General features: G+C 52.0%; 1 protein-coding gene across 2 annotated transcripts in view; it reads left to right on the top strand.

Annotated features, from left to right (window-relative positions):
* Positions 1-13,753, top strand: part of mecp2 (methyl CpG binding protein 2) — a 156,914-nt gene extending 143,161 nt beyond the window's left edge. For both annotated transcript variants that reach the window (XM_038782013.1, XM_038782014.1), the window contains exons 2-3: positions 9,076-9,414; positions 12,666-13,753. In XM_038782013.1, coding sequence (XP_038637941.1) covers positions 9,076-9,414; positions 12,666-13,734 — 1,408 coding nt within the window. In that variant the 3' untranslated portion in view covers positions 13,735-13,753. The remainder of the gene's footprint in view (positions 1-9,075; positions 9,415-12,665) is intronic.
* The last annotated feature ends 3,524 nt before the right edge of the window (positions 13,754-17,277 follow it).

Genomic DNA, 17,277 nt, shown 5'->3' with positions numbered 1-17,277 from the left:
GAGGATTTCCCGAAACCCCATTGGCCGGCTGCCAGGAGGCGGGATCCAGCTGCGAGCGAAGGCACGTCGCACCAGAAAACAGGTGCGGCGGGATGGAGAATCCCGCCCATTTATTTTGGGCCTTGGGGAGTTTCTCCCCGATCTAGCCCATACTTCGAATTTATTTCATCACTGGGGAGTTGCACTGGCCAGCTAGTCCGGCACCTCAGAAATCAGGCCGCCATTTTCACAAGTGTGTCCATAAGTGAGCTTGAGAGTCACCCCGTCCACGGGCAATGTCACTCCTACACATATGGGCATTACCCACCGGTCCCCCCCAAGTGAGGACACCCTGCTATTTTTCAGGCCTGCCCAGCCACCCTTTTGGGCTCCCCACCCCCCTTTCGGGACCCCCATCCATAACCCAACTTTTACCCTCCCAACTATTATGAGACCCCTTTACATCCTTCTGACCTTTTATATACCCCCACACACCCATCGCCCCTTTCATGGGCATGGCCCCCCTCGGGTCCTGATCTTTGGCAGTGCCACCCAGGCATCCTGGCTGTACCAAGGTGCCAGAGAGAGAGCCAGGGGCCACCCTGACCCTGCCCCCGACCACCCAGGGGTCTCCAATGGCCTGGGAAACTCTGCAGGTGCCGTTACACTTGGTTTACATTTGTGTGGACCAATGCTAAACGGTGCCTGGTCGAGACCTCGCTGGAGAGGCCATTAGTTCCTGGGCGCCGGGAGAATCCGGCGCAGAGTTTAAATATGCTGATCTGGTTTTTGCCCAGTGAGGATGAGATCCAGATCGCGAAGTCTCTTAAGGTTCAGTTGAATTTCTCAAGATGCCTCAAGCGTCACAAACCTCTCATCACCTGGTCGGCCGATGAGCTCGGGACCTTGCGCCCACGGTGTGTGGAGAGGAAACAGGAGAAAGCAGCCCTGTGTGATTGGAACATCATCCACTTGCTCAAACATTGCATTCTCCGTTCGCAAAGCAGCTGCAGTGTGTGTGCCAAGATGCACTGAGTGTCCTTCCGACAGAATCTCCCAAACCGGTGCCGTCTCCCACCTGGAAGGACAAGGCCAGCAAAAGCATGGGGAACCTGCAAATCCCCCCTCCGAGTTCCCCATCATCCCGACTTGGAAATATATCGGCCGTTCTTTCACTGTCATTGGGTCAGAATCCTGGAACTCTCTCCCTATGAGCACTGTGGGTGTACCTACGCCGCACAAGGGCTGCAACGGTTCAAGATGGCGGCTCACCCACCACCTTCTCGTGGAGCAATTAGGGATGGGCAGCAAATGCTGGCTTAGTCAGTGACACTCACGGCTGTGAGGTACTTCGTTGGCTGCAATACACCTGAGGGGTGTCCTTAAAGGCAATATGGAAACACAAACCATTGTTTTCCTGGTCGTTTAACAAGTGTGGAACTGTGCCCTACAGAACAGACAGATCCGTGGATTGGTGCGGGGATTTCGCCAGCTTCGCCTGATCTCATCCCGGAAACGATGGCAGGAAAGCCTTGGTGCAACTGTGCGAGGAACAGGGAATTGTGGTTCCAGTCCCTGATTTGTTTTTAAAAAGAAATTTTCACCCTTCTATCCCCCCTCTATTCACCTTCCCATCTACTCACCCTTCTATTCCCATCCCTGCCAATCACCCTTGTATTCCCCTTCCCCTCTATTTGCCCATCGATTGCCCTGTATTCACCCTCCCCTTATCCCCCTCCCCTCTCAACCCCTCTATCCCCTTCTACTCCCCCTCCCCTCTACTCCCCCTCCGCTCCCATCTACTCTCCCTCCCCTCTGCCCCGCGCTATTCCCACATCATCCCTGATTTGTTATCCATTGACCGCTGTTCTTGTAGCAGCACGTTGTGGGGCAGGTTAACACTTCCTGTGGCATCTCGTGCTCTCGTGACATGCTGGCCTGAAGCACCGCTCCTCGAGTGAGATTCCTGCAGGGAAGCTGTAATCCTGGCATGGTGTCTACTGTTTCCCTGGGAGAGGCAGAAATGTGAAGGATTGCGCGGCACTTGTTTTTTTTTAAAAAACAGAACACCAGAATAATTCTCGTCGCTAACACTCAGTGGTCAGCACTGAGTGGGCCCATATGACTCATTTTATTTCCATCATAAAACTACATTTCCTCTTTGCGACTCGAATCTTGATAAAAAGCACCCTTGTATCATGTGCCTGCGCTGTGTTCTTTTTAGGTTACGGGCTAGTTCCGATGTCACACGGTTACTTTCTGGAGCATCAACATGTGCACTTAACAAGGGGACAAAGTCCTGAATCCACCACATGTTAACCATTTTGTGTATTACAGCAGCGTGCCCACTCTGAGTGCGTCAGCTCGTTTGTTACTGAAGTCATTTCTCTCTTCTTCCATTTTTGGGAACAAAACTAGTTTTCGCATGGCAGGACCTTCCCAGAACGAACCCCAGGGTCTGCGAGGGGAAGAAATGGGAGCAGTGAGGAGGTCCCTCGAGCCTGCGTTGCCAATCACTGAGGCAGCGGCTCATCTCATCTTGGCCTTGAACACCATTTTGCTGCCTGCCCCCCCACTCCCGTCCCGACCCAGAACTAGCCCCAGCTAACCTGTTTCCAGGTCCTGGCGAGCACTGCTCCAGGATAAGGATGACCCCCCTGCTTCCCCTCAGGTTCTGAATGAGGTATAACCTCTCAGCTGATTGGGAATAACCGGTACTACAGGAGCAATATTGATCTTTCACCGCGGGAGTGAAGGAGGCTTGAATTACTAAGCAGCCGCACAGCCCAAGCAGTGCCCTTGTTCCCGTTCACCCTGTGGTTTATTGAAGGGGAGGCAATGTGTGGCTAATCCAGGAAGTACTGGATTTCCAATTACTGTGGTCTTACGATCAATACCTGCAGATAAGTAGCCTATTTTATAAATGTTCCACTCCTTGAGAGGTACTTTATGCTGTTGAATGCGATACAATAACTGAAGCAGCGCTTTGTTGGGTTGGTCTTTTTTAAATCCCTGCTCCATTGTCGGTGAGCACTGACCTTTGTTCAGCCTCTAAGCCCGACGTAGAGGATAAAGAGCATGATTGTGTGTTGTTTTCATGGTTTTCTTTTCTCAAATAAAGGGCAATTGTGAAGTTGGAGGGTGCGTGGGAATTTCATGCAACGTTTGGGTGCGTTCTGAACTGGCTATCACCGTGCCACCAACGGTTTGTCGCGCCTGGCTTTGCGCTTTTCAATCAAGTATGCAGCCATGTGCTTCCTGGCCCTGCCACCTGTTCTTCCTGCATGTGGCAAGGGCGGAGGGTGCCGCTCGACCATAGACGTCTTTGTGCGCCGCGCGTTCCAGAATTGTTTTAACTGCGCTCCGCCCACTTTCTTTCCCAAGGATCAGGTGGCAAGGCCAGTTGTGGCATTCCCTGCTGCCTCTTCGCCTAAGATCAAGCAAACTCCTCTTGAGACTAACGGTGTAAGCCAAGAGCATTGCGTCGCTGTCATATCAGAAAGGACAGTTTTAAACCCACTAATTTATCTGGGAAATTCCTGAGTTTTCAAAGCGGTCAGACCATCAGGACCGGCTTTATAAGATTCCGTACGAAGAATTGTGGTCAAATGTGACAGACAGCACTTTGACTTCTTTAAACATTGGGGGCGCGATTCTCCGCCCCCCACGACGGGTCGGAGAATAGCGGGAGGGCCTTCCCGACATTCTTCCCGCCCTCCCGCTATTCTCCCCCCCCCCCCCCCCCCCCCCCCCCCCCCGCCCAACTCCCGACACGAATCGCTGCCGCCGTTTTTTTACGGCCGGCAGCGATTCACAGCTGATAGATGGGTCGAAGTCCCAGCCCTTTACGCTGTTTTTACGAACGGCAAACACACCTGGTCTGGCCGTTCGTAAAAACGGCGGGAACAACTCGCTTTTTATAACCATGGCACCGATTGGCACGGCAGTACCACGGCCATGCCAAGGGTGCCATGGGCCCGCGATCGGTGGGCACCGATCGCGGGCAGCGGGCCCGATGCCCGCGCACTATTTCTCCTTCCGCCGCCCCGCAGTATCCATTCGCGGGGCGGCTGAGGGGCATCCCGGCCCGCGCATGCGCGGGTTTCGCGCAAATACGCGATGACGTCATCCGCGCATGCGCGGGTTGGAGTCTTCCAATCCGCGCATGCGCGGCTGACGTCATATGACGCGTCAGCCGGCGCTAACTCCGGCAAGCTTGTTAAGCCCATGATGCCGGAGCTTACGGCGTCGGGCTGCTAGCCCCGACCGGGGACCAGAATCGGCTCCCGGTTGGGAAGGGGCGCGCTGGCGTCAAACCCGCCCGGGTTTGACGCCAGCCTTACGATTTCTCCCGTTTTGGGAGAATCGCGTCCTGGATTTTTGGGGGGGGAACTGGTGAAGGGAGATGGCCTGGAGGAGTTGGACACCCCTCCCCCCATCTCCCCTCCTCTCGCAGTCAGGGAACCAGATGTGGTTGAAGCTCTCAGCTTAGAGCAAGCTGGCGCGCTGCCATCTCCTCGATGGGCAACCAAGGATGGTTACTTAAAACTGGCCTTGGCAGAGAGCGTTTTACCAGAAAGAAACGACCAATCACTTTAAATCTCTGCTCCACCCTAGTCACTGACCTCTCTGCTAAAATAAATGGGTCCTTTCCATTCACCTTATCCAGGCCCCTTGCAATTTTATCTATCGCAATCAAATCTCCCTGCAGCCTCCTCCTGTTCCAAAGAGCAGAAGTAAACTCAGCCTCTACAAGCTTCCCTCATCGCTGCCGTTGTCCGGCCCTGGGTGACAACATCCTTGTAAATTGCCTCTGTACCCTGTCAAGTGCAGTGATCCCTGTTCTGTAATGAGATGACCAGAACTGCGCACTCAAGTTGTGGCCGAACTAATGTTGTACATCATTCCGGCACAACCTCTCTGCTCTTGTATTTGACCTCAGCCAGTAAAGGAAAGGATTCCACCTGCCTTCTTAACCATCTTGTCGACATGTCCTGCAGCCTTTGGGAATCTCTGAATGTTCGCTCCCAAACTCCCACATTTCCTCTACACCTCTCAGTATTCTCACATTTATTGGGTCAATTATTTTATTGTTATTTCCTGATTATTTTTTTTTGTGAGGGGCCCCCCCTGATGAAGTGTGAAACAACAGTGCAGCACGATGGCGCAGTGGTCAGCACGGCTGCCTCACAGCACCAGAGACCCGGGTTCAATTCCGGCCTTGGGTGACTGTCGATGTGGAGTTTGCACTTTCTCCCCCTGTTTGCGTGGGTTTCCTCTGGGCGCTCCGGTCTCCTCACGCGGTCCAAAGGCTGTGCAAGTTAGGTGGCCACGCTAAATCACTCCTTAGTGTCCAAAAGGTTAGGTGGGATTACGGGGAAAGGGTGAAGGCATGGGCCTAGGTAGGTTGCTCTTTCAGAGGGTCGGTGCAAACTCAATGGGCCAAATTGCCTCCTGCATGTAAGAATTCTATGATTCGAACAGTTTGGGGTATTTGCTGAGACATTTCTCAATGTTTCTCAGACGACCGGAACAAAAGTACGAAGGGTTTTTTTGTTTTAAAAAAAACAAGATTTTTAATTTTAAATTGCAGGAATTAAACCAAAATATGACTCTGCTTTAGAAACACTTAACTAAAACCTGCAGTTGATGTCCTCACAAAAGAACAAAACCCCGAGATTCCGAAACAAGGCTGACACTAACACTATTCCCAGGATTAAACGGACATAATGTGGGGGGGGGGGGGGGGGGCTCATGTAGACCATACCTGGGGTTAAGGACGGCAAATTCCCCTTCCGAAAGGGACATTAGTAAACCAGGTGGGTTTTAACAACAATCGATGATAGTTTCACGGTCACCGTGACTGAGACTAGTGTTATAATTCTAGACTTTATTACTTGAATTAAAATTTCCACTGTGTCCTATTAGCCTGGAATACCAGCCCAGTGACATTGCCACCACTGCACTCTCCCCTTGCAAGTGTCAAACATCCATGTCAACTATTCCAGAACTATAGCTTTTGCTGAGGCCTGTTCTACCCACACTCGTACTTCTGTCCGTGCTGGGGAACGGGAAAGGGATTTGGAACCTGTTCTCCCCACACTGCAGCTCTGTCCTTGCTGGGGAACGGGAAAGGGATTTGGAGCCTGTTCTACCCACACTGCAGCTCTATCCCTGCTGGAGAACGGGAAAGGGATTTGGAGCCTGTTCTACCCACACTGCAGCTCTGTCCTTGCTGGAGAACGGGAAAGGGATTTGGAACCTGTTCTCCCCACACTGCAGCTCTATCCCTGCTGGAGAACGGGAAAGGGAATTAAATTCTGTTCTACCCACACTGCAGCTCTATCCTTGCTGGAGAACGGGAAAGGGATTTGGAGCCTACCCGACCCACACTGCAGCTCTATCCTTGCTGGAGAACGGGAAAGGGAATTAAAGCCTGTTCTACCCACACTGCAGCTCTATCCCTGCTGGAAAACGGGAAAGGGATTTGGAGCCTGTTCTACCCACACTGCAGCTCTATCCCTGCTGGAGAACGGGAAAGGGATTTGGAGCCTGTTCTACCCACACTGCAGCTCTATCCCTGCTGGAGAAAGGGAAAGGGATTTGGAGCCTGTTCTACCCACACTGCAGCTCTTTCCTGCTGGTGAACGGGGAAGGGAATTAAAGCCTGTTCTACCCACACTGCAGCTCTTTCCTTGCTGGAGAACGGGAAAGGGATTTGGAGCCTGTTCTCCCCACACTGCAGCTCTATCCCTGCTGGAGAATGGGAAAAGGATTTGGAGCCTGTTCTCCCCACACTGCAGGTCTATCCCTGCTGGAGAATGGGAAAGGGATTTGGAGCCTGTTCTCCCCACACTGCAGCTCTATCCCTGCTGGGGAATGGGAAAGGGATTTGGAGCCTACCCGACCCACACTGCAGCTCTATCCCTGCTGGGGAATGGGAAAGGAATTTGGAGCCTACCCGACCCACACTGCAGCTCTATCCCTGCTGGAGAACGGGAAAGGGAATTGGAACCTGCGGGGAGGAGGGGGGGGGGGGAGGAAATCACAGTTTATAAATAGGGGGGTCGCCCATTTCAGGCGGAGATGAGGAGAAATTATTTCTCTCAGGGTCGAGAGTCTCCGGAACTTTCTTCCTCAGAAGGCGGGGAAGGAGAATCTGAATGTTTATAAGGCCGAGGTGGATAGACTCTCGATTAACAAGGTGGGGGGGGGGGGGGGGGGGGGGTGAAAGGTTATCGGGGGGGGGGGGGGGGGGTCAGCAGGAACATGGGTGTGAGATTCTAATCAGATCAGCGATGATCGTATTGAATGGAGGAGCAAGACTGGAATGGCTGAGTCGCCTCATCCTGCTGCCTAAGTCTTGTGTTTGTCTGAATGACTTCAGTTTGTCAGTGTTAGAAAAACCCTATTTTTGTACGTCTGCTCTCAATATCGATAGAACACAGGTGCGTGGAGGTTAGTTGCCGTTGCAAACATATAACTATGCGATGTGATTGAAAATCGGGTTGTCAAAATAGACTTTATGAAATTGCTTCTTCTCCCTCCACACCGTCCCTTCGTTTTCACAGGGCATATCTCAACTCAGCCCCAATAGTTCTTTTATCTCCTGACTGCGTTTATCCAAATCAGCTAACTTGCATTCATGAATGAGTGCAGAAAGAAGTTGCTGGCATTCGTGTGATGGTTTTATTTTTGTAATGTCGTTCTGACAGTCTTGCTGTTTACGTTGAAACTTTTCTGCGGTTTTAAATTAATGTGTCTCTTTTTTTGGTCACGGCATTTCAGGGGATGTGCTTTGTATCCTTCATCAACTCGCACCCTTGTCAAACATCCCACTCTGCCCTGGGTGTACAGAGGGATCGGGGTTTTCCTTGGGCACCAGTCAATGAAAGTGGGGAGACATGTGCAGCGAGCCGTTAGTAAGGCAAATGGTCCGCTGGCCCTCATTGCAAGACGATTGAGTTCCGAAGTAGGGATGTCCTACTGAAGTTATACAAGGCCTTGGTGAGGCCATACCTGGAGACGTGGTCTCACTAAGAAAGTTTATCTTCCTATAGAGTGTGTGAAGCAGAGGTTTACTCGGCTGATATCGGGGTTGTCGGGACTGTCCAGTGAGGAGAGTGAAGAAAGATTGGTTCAACTGGGGCAGCAGGGAGGCACGGTAGTGCCTCATGGCGCCAGGAACCCAGGTTCAACACTGTCTGTGTGGAGTTTGCACATTCTCCCCGTCTCTGCATGGCCATGTTAAATTGCCCCTGTGTCCAAGGATCTGCAGGTTAGATGAGGTTATGTGAAATGGGCAGGTGAGAGGCTAGTGAACCTGTGGAATTCTTTACCATTGGAGGCTGTGGAGGCCAGGTCACTGAATGCATTCAAGATAATTTTTTCGATTTTAATGGCATCAAGGGATATGGGGAGTAATTGAGATTGAGGAACAGCCATGACCATTTTGAATGGCTTGAAGGGCCAAATGGCCCAATTCTCCATGTTTTAGAGCCACTCTTAAAGCTTAGCTCTTGGGCAAAGTTTGTCGTTTATCCTCGTTCGCCACGGCATGAGTTTTCAATCTGTGAATGTTCCTGCAAAGTGTCCTTGGAAATACCCGAGCGAGAGCTGTTGCCGCACGTTTCTAGTCTTTGCTGTTTTTCGATTTTACGGATTTTCACACTCCGCGGCTCTCAGTCACTTGACAGATTGACGCGGGAGAGTGAGTGGGAGGGATTGGGCAGGGGTGGGGTGTTTGGGCACGTTACTGAGTGTGAGCCAGATTTGAGCAGTGTGCACTGTCTCGAGGATCAGCCATGATCACATTGACTGGCGAACCACGTTTACATGCTGGGTGGATTGGCCATGCTAAATTGCCCCTTAATTTGAAAAAAATGAATTGTGTGCTTTCAATTTATTAAAAAGAACATTGACTGGTGGAGCAGGCTCAAAGGCCTGAACAACTGACTCCCGCCCCAATGTTTCTATGTTTTGACCAATTGGCTGTGACCATACGGAAGACAGGGAAAGGATATTGAAATGAGCTCTTGTTTTCTACGGGTTGTGACACGTTTAAGTGATGGACTCCTGTTGTCATTGTTGTTGCAGCGAGGAGAAATCGGAAGACCACGAGCAGGCCGGGCAAAGGGAGAAGCTGCTGAAAGTGAAGAAACACAAGAAGAAGGACGAGCACGATGAGGAGAAGCACCGAGAAGCCCAGCCAGCCGAAGCTCTGGTCCCAGAGCCGGCAGACGGCAACAAAGCTGAGACAGCAGAGCAAGAGGGAGCAGTTGCGGCTACCCCTTCCACTCCCAAGCCCAGGCGCTCCCTGATTCGAGACCGTGGCCCGCTGTACGACGACCCCACGCTCCCCGAGGGATGGACGCGGAAGCTGAAGCAGAGGAAGTCGGGGAGGTCGGCGGGGAAGTACGATGTGTACATTATCAAGTAGGTAACCCTTAAAGTGGTGTTTGAACCTTTGAAAATCTATTTACTGCAGTTTCCTCACTCGCTTCGACATCTTTTGTTGCGCTGTCGAGTGCACCGCCGGCCGTGGCTTTTCCAGTACTGTCCTTGCCGGTCTCTTCGGTCACTCCTTCTCTAATTTTGAGCTCATCCGGATCTAAATTCGAGCTGCTCTCTCACTCTCTCTCTCACTCTCTCTCTCTCCCTCTTCTCTCTCTCTCTCTCTCTCTCTGGTCTTCTCGCTCTCTCTCTCTCCTCCTCTCTCTTTTCTCTTCTCTCTCTCTCTCTCTCCCCTTCTCTCTTTCCTCTTCTCTCTCTCTCTCCTCTTCTCTCTCTCTCTCCTCCTCTCTCTTTCCTCTTCTCTCTCCCTCTCTCTCTCTCTCTCTCTCTCTCTCTCCCCCCCCCCCCCCCCCCCCAAGCCCCCCAGGGCGCTAGCTGACCTATGTTATCTCCCAGTCGCTGCAGCGCCTCAATTTTTAAAATTCTCATCAATATTTACAAGTCCTTCCCTATCCCTGTGACCTCCTCCAGCCCTGTAACTCTCCAAGATCTCTGTACTCCTCCTGTTCTCAACTTCTGCGCCACCCTAGTTTCCATCGCTCCCCATTGGCGACCATGACTTCGGCCACTTATGCCCTAAACTCTGGGACTACCTTCCTAAATCCCTCTGTCCCTTTGACTCTCTCCCCTCCTTGAAGTCATCCTTACTATCTCATCGTCTGAGCTTTCTCTTGTTCAAAAAGTTTTCTATGGTCAGTGTAAAATTATGTTGACATGGGATGTTTCTCTTAAGGCAAAGGCACTGTACAAATGAGCAGCACAGTGGTTAGCACTGTTGCTTCACAGCGCTAGTATCCCAGATTTGATTCCTGCTTGGGTCACTGTCTGTGCGGAGTCTGCACGTTCTCCCCGTGTCTGCGTGGGTTTCCTCCGGGTGCTCCGGTTTCCTCCCACAAGTCCCGAAAGACGTGCTTGTTAAGTGAATTGGACATTCTGAATCCTCCCTCTGTGTACCCGAACAGGCGCCGGAATGTGGCATCTGAGGGCTTTTCATAGTAACTTCATTGCACTGCCTACTTGTGACAACAATAAAGATTATTTTAAGATAAGATTATAATTATTATTATAATGCAAATTGTTTGTTTGTTTGACCGAATGGCAATTCTCCATGTGACCCTGCACATGTAAAAGTCAAGTAAAGTTACCATCGTCCAAGTTGATATAGGCTGCTTTCTTCTTTTGAGGGGGAGAGCTGACTGGTGGTTATTTAATAGGAGGATCACCACACTTCAGGCGAGGGGTGAGGTTGAGAAGGTCTCAGCCATTAACATGAATTGAACCCGCGGCTGTTGGCCTCGCTCTGCAACACAAACCAACTGTCCAGCCAACGGAGCTAAAAGGCCCCCTAACAACATACAGGGGGCATCACTGCTAAATATTAGGGTGTGAACACAGCAACCAGCGGTGAGATCTCTGGCCAGCATCCCATTCTCTAGCCAGAGGCTCTGGCACTCATCTTTGTGGCTGGGCTGATTGTCCTGGCTCAGGCATGGGTGAAACCGGGTACCTTCCCAGTCTATACAATTCCGCTGCTCACTAAACCTCAAAGCAAAGCTTCCCGGAGTGTTTGTCTACTTTGTCGGACTGGGGAGATATGGAAACACTTCATAAAAGGCTGGCGGTTTATCGGGCGAAACCGTATAGTTTTAAAAAGAGCAAACCATCACTGGGCTTTATTTCCAGAGCGATAGGATTGGAAAGTAGTGAGGTTACGCTCAGCCAGCATGGAACTTTGGATAGGTGACACTGCATGTGATTCTGGTCACCATGTTATAAAAAGGATATTGGGACACTGGAGAGTTTGCGGAGATTTATATGGATGATCCCAGAAATGTGTGGGTTTACATATTTGGGTGGCACATGCTTAGCTCTACTGCTCACAGCACCAGGGACCCGGGTTCAATTCCGACCTCGGGTCACTGTCTGTGTGGAGTCTGCACGTCCTCCCCCCGTGGCTGCGTGGGTTTCCTCCGGGTGCTCCGGTTTCCTCCTGCAGTCCAAAGATGTGCAGATTGGGTGGGGTTATAGGGAGGTGGAGTGGGCCTAAGTAGGGTGCTCTGTCAGAGGGTCGGTGCAGAATCGATGCATCGTAGAATCTTCTGCACCGTAGGGGTTTTATGATCAGGAAAGGATTGATAGGTTGGGGTCTCTTTTTCTTTAAATAATTTTTGGTGGGGGTGTGGGAAGTGCAGTTGTGGCCCAAATCGAGATCTTTAAAATGACGAAAGGTTTGGATCGAGTGGAGACGGAGGGAATGTTTCCTCTTGTGGGGAAGGGCAGGACGGGAGGGCATACCCAACAAAGCTAATCGCGGGAGGGGAGGTGGCATTGAATTCAGGAGAAATGTCTTTCCTCAGAGAGTGGGCAGAAGGTGGAACTCGTTCCCACAACGAGTGAGGTGAATCGTCAAGATGTGTTTAAGGGGAAGCGAGATCTGGTAGAAGGGTAGAGAGGGTTAGAATGGTGGATTTAGACGAGCAAGGGCAGGAGGAGTCGCGAGTGGCACATGAAAATCGGCATGGATTTGTTGGGCCGAATGGCCTGTTTCTGTACAGTGTATCCTAAGGAACCATGTGTACCAGTACGGTTAAGAATTAAAGAGGAATAAAAACAGAAAATGCTGGGGGCAGTCTGGAGAGTGAAACAGTGTCCGCATTTTGGGTAGAAGATAGGAAATAAAAGGGCGTTCATTTTGCTTCTTCTCATTCCCTGTCCAGCAGCTGGCCACGCTTAAAGCAGGTTGGGCAGGCCATGCTGATAACTGAGGCTCTTCGGGTTTGGCTCCATCCAGCCTCGCAAGCCAGTTTCCTGTGGGTAAGGTATCCCAGGGATATTCAGGGCAGCAGGAAGCTTCATGGTTTCAGTTGATTAGGATGGGCAGGGGATACGAAAACATTGGCGCGTCCCAGCACCCTCCCGGACTGTGGGTATGTTTTCTGTCTCCGCGTAGAGAGTTTGCGCAGCTCCTTGGGCGAGCAGAAATTCTATCCCGTGTGACTCTTAGAAATATGTGAATGTGGCCCCCTGCGCACAGTCTGCAAAGCAGAAGCTGGGTTCTGTCACTGTTACTGGCGGGAAGGTGACGAGCAACAGTTTTCAGCTTTTAAGCTTATTTATTGGGCACGTCTCCAATTTTTTTTAATGCTGCTTTTCTTTTTTCTTCTGCTCTTCAGCCCACAAGGAAAGGCGTTCCGTTCCAAAGTGGAGCTCCTGGCGCACTTCGAGAAGGTCGGAGACACCACCCTTGACCCCAGTGACTTTGACTTCACCGTCACAGGCCGAGGAAGCCCCTCGAGGAGAGAGAAGAAGCCGCCCAAAAAGACCAAGGTCCCCAAGTCGACTGGCACAGGCAGGGGGCGAGGCAGGCCCAAGGGGAGCGGCAAGGACAAGAGAGTGCTGAAAGGCGGCCCTTCCAAAAGGTTGTCGGACAAAAGCGCGGCAAAGCTCCTGGTCAAAATGCCTTTCTCGGCTCCCCTGCTGCCAAAAGCCGAAGGAGCCACGTCTTCCACGGAGCAGCCTCCAAAGGTGCGGAAAGGTGGGCCTGGCAGGAAAAGGAAGTCCGATGCCGAGCCCAAGGCCGTCCCGAAGAAGCGGGGCAGAAAGCCGGCCGTGGCCAATGTGGTACCGGCCGTGAAGAAGAAAATCGTCAAGGAGTCTTCCGTCAAGCCCGAGGAGGTGACTGTTTTGCCAATCAGAAAGAGGAACCTGGGGGAAGAGAGCTCACCCCTGAAGAAGAGAAAAAGCACCCGCATCTTCGAGGAGGACACCAGCGTACCGGTTTTAGGAAGCCCGGCAGTGAAGGAAAGCACCCAGCCTGAACAGTCAGCAGTGGATGCCGGTGACAAAAGTGGGAAAGGACAGAAAGTCGTAAAGAGTGTGATTCACAAGGCCAGAGAAGGGAGCCCGAAAGGTCGGGGCATCAAGAAAGAGCTCCCCCACTCTGCTGACCCCAGGGAACTGGAGCCCAAGGAAGTGACTGCTCAAGACGCAGAGAGCTCCAAGGACAGGAGGAGCCCCTCCGAACCCAAAGACTTGAGCGCGAGAGTGTGCGCAGAGGAGAGGCCTCCGCGAGGCAGACCCGAGGCTGACCTGCTTCCAAAGGAGCCCTCAAAGACTGAGCTCGCAGACAAGGGCAAACTGAGAGGCGAGGGCGATCAGCGGGGCGTCATCTCAGCCGTGCCCAGGCCGAGCAGAGAAGAGTCGGCGGATACCCGGGCGACTGTCTCGGAAAGAGTTAGCTGACTTTGATAGGAAGAAGAGAGAAAAAAAATGAACGAGGCAGCTGTTGTGTCTTTTTCTCTCCCTTGTGAGTAGGGCTCTAACGAAGGTTTTCCGGAGCAACTGATGCTGAACCTCGAAGCTTATCTGGGGCAAGATTTAATTTCTAATTTCTTCCTTGAAGTGTTTGCATCTGTTAGGTGGTCAAATGTTCAGTCTGTCTTTTGTGTTTTGTTTGGCCCTGGGAAAGATAGCGAGTGAGAGTTGCCCCCCCCCCCCACCCCACCCCCAACCCCCAAGTTCGCCATGCCCTTCTGTGATATGGTCACGGAGCCCACCTCCAGTTAGTGGGATGTTAGCAGCACCCACCTCCCCGTCTGAACCTTCAGATTAACGCATCCCAATACTTTCCAGCCCAATTTGAGTTTGATGTTGAACCCCTTGGAGTCTGTACTGTAGGGGCGGGGAGAAAGGTGGCGCACTGATGCTGTTGTGCCCTTCGTATGCCTGTCGTCAGCTTTGCAAGTTACTTATTAGTGGCGTTGACTGACATCTGGAGGCAGGAGACCAATAATGCACCAACTCTTTCGCTTTTTCTTAAAAAAAACAATTACCTTGACACGCTTGTCCAATTTGAGACCCTTTTCAGTGGTACACTGATTGGAGGATCACCCAGCCGCCCGTTGCAGTGTGGAGATACTCGGTAAGATTTATCAATCACCCCCCAAATGCTTGAGCGGCGGGGCTGTCTATTTGGTGAATGGGTACAAGCTTGAGACTCACGCCGCTCAGTGCCCACCGCCCCCTCAGCCAAGGGACTTGGACCTGCTGCATTGGGCCTGAAAATTGATGAGAGCGCGCCCTTGTTGAATGAACCCCTCTTTGCCGTCAGGAATGCTGCGCCTTGGGGCGTGCCAGAGATAGGGGCACTTTTCCGTACTGTTAACAGACGAGGGCACAGGGTACGCCAGCTCTGGTGAAGGCAGATATTGGGCCCAACGAGTGCAGCCTGAACCATGTCAATTTGAGTGAAAGGTGCCAACCAACCCTCCCCTCCCCCCTAACCACCACCCCACCACCACCACCGCCGCATTGAGTAAACCGAGACAGCTGCGTATGCACACCAGCTTAATTAGTGAAATTAGTGAGGGATGTGCGCAATGGTGCACGGCCTACGGCGAGATATTGCGGAACCCAGTCTGGGATGGGGAAAGGGCAGCATGGAAACCACTCCGGGGTCGTCTTCAAAACCCAGAGCGAAGGTTGTCTAGATCAGATTGTGTGTGGTGGGGTGGGGCAACGATGTGCCCATAGAGGGGAGGAGGAACTGGGTCCTATACTGATTGTGGATGGTGTGTTCTTTCCAGATGGGCTAGGGTACATTTTGTGCTCATGGATTTTTCCCGAGAATGCGGTAGTGTTGATGGTTATTGGTTAGGGGCGGGGGGAGAGGGGGGGGGGGGGGGGGGGGGGGGGGGGGGAGAAGGGGGGGGGGGGGGGGGGGGGGGGGGGATGGCGACAGAATTAAATTGTGGGCTGTCAAAACCACAGGAGCCTCCGGGAGATGATTGAACACTCGCTCACTGCTTTCCCCAATGTCGCAGGCCTTGCAAATTCTCGCAGCCGTGTGTACCTTGCCTGCTCTCGGGTGGCGCCTGAAGATGAACGCACTCTCCCCGCCTGCCCCCCACCTCCAACTACCCCACCCTGTTTACACCTCGGTAGCCATGTTCTGAGCGAGCTTGTGACCCCCATCTCAGTACCTTTTGTGCGGGAACACCTCTGAACAAAAACCCCCATCAACCTCGATTTTCAGAAATCCAACCTTCCTGCACTTCTGTCCGGTACTGGAAAGTCGTTCCCCTTCTGTCCGGCACGGCAAAGTCGTTCCCCTTCTGTCCGGCACGGCAAAGTCGTTCCCTTTCTGTCCGGCACGGCAAAGTCGTTCCCCTTCTGTCCGGCACGGCAAAGTCGTTCCCCTTCTGTCCGGCACGGGAAAGTCGTTCCCCTTCTGTCCGGCACGGCAAAGTCGTTCCCCTTCTGTCCGGCACGGCAAAGTCGTTCCCCTTCTGTCCGGCACGGGAAAGTCGTTCCCCTTCTGTCCGGCACGGGAAAGTCGTTCCCCTTCTGTCCGGCACGGGAAAGTCGTTCCCCTTTTGTCTGGCACGGGAAAGTCGTTCCCCTTCTGTCTGGCACGGGAAAGTCGTTCCCCTTCTGTCTGGCACAGGAAAGTCGTTCCCCTTCTGTCTGGCACAGGAAAGTCGTTCCCCTTCTGTCTGGCACGGGAAAGCCGTTCCCCTTCTGTCCGGCACGGCACAGTCGTTCCCCTTCTGTCCGGCACGGGAAAGTCGTTCCCCTTCTGTCCGGCACGGCAAAGTCGTTCCCCTTCTGTCTGGCACAGGAAAGTCGTTCCCCTTCTGTCTGGCACGGGAAAGTCGTTCCCCTTCTGTACGGCACGGCAAAGTCGTTCCCCTTCTGTCCGGCACGGGAAAGTCGTTCCCCTTCTGTCCGGCACGGCAAAGTTGTTCCCCTTCTGTCCGGCACGGGAAAGTCGTTCCCCTTCTGTCCGGCACGGCAAAGTCGTTCCCCTTCTGTCCGGCACGGCAAAGTCGTTCCCCTTCTGTCCGGCACGGCAAAGTCGTTCCCCTTCTGTACGGCACGGGAAAGTCGTTCCCCTACTCCTGTGTGTGGGTGACGTGAGGAGTAAATGTTGCTTTTTGTTGGGGAGGGTTTAAAAATAAATCCAAAATATTTGCCAACTTAAAAAAAAAGATATCTAAAGATACACACACACACATATATAAAAATAATATATATATATATATATATAAAATAGAACAAGTAGATAAGTGGAGTGTAGTTGTCCCCAAGATAGTGTTCTGTCTACTTCCCACGTTAGACTGTCGATTCGACATCCATGTGTCCGCGCAAGAGCGAAGCCCTGTGCTTCCGCTGTACTACGTTAAGGGTTGCAAACACTTTGAAACACTTGCTGTGTCCTGGCGTCAATGCGACTAATCCGGCTTCCACTTCCCACCTTTCCACGGAGCCGCCTATGAGCTGTCCTGCTAGCCTTGAATCTTATTCTTCCCGCTTGCAACGTCGACTAGAGGATTTTACTGTATTGTAAGCTGCCGTTATATCGTAATATTATTTATATCTCAATAGTTTTGATTGTGTGTTTTTTTTTAAATGAAGAAGAGAGTGTGATCCAAGTAGGCTGCCTGGTAACGTGCTGACACCCAACACTTCCAAACGTCAGTCTGATTTTTTTTTTAGAAAAAAACTCTCGAGGTATTTTAAAAAAAATAAAAAATCAAGGCTGAGGGTCCAGTTGTTCTCTTAAGGATAACGCTGGGTTGCTGCTGACGGTGGTTGGGGGGTGGGGGGAAAGGAGAGTCAGGGGTGGGTGACCAGTCTGTGAGTCGCGGGCTCCTGCAAATCCGGTTTCACCGCGAAAAACCGTCTGTTTTTCTTAAAATAAAATGTAAAAACAAAAATGCTCCCTTTCCGGGTTTTATTTTTAAAATTCCCCCCTCCACCTCCACCCCCTCACTTCTTCATCTC

Source organism: Scyliorhinus canicula, chromosome 21, assembly GCF_902713615.1.
Source record: "Scyliorhinus canicula chromosome 21, sScyCan1.1, whole genome shotgun sequence".
Classification (NCBI taxonomy): Eukaryota; Metazoa; Chordata; class Chondrichthyes; order Carcharhiniformes; family Scyliorhinidae; genus Scyliorhinus; species Scyliorhinus canicula.
The sequence above is the reverse complement of the archived record's forward strand: the minus strand, read 5'-3'. Positions and strand labels throughout refer to the sequence as shown.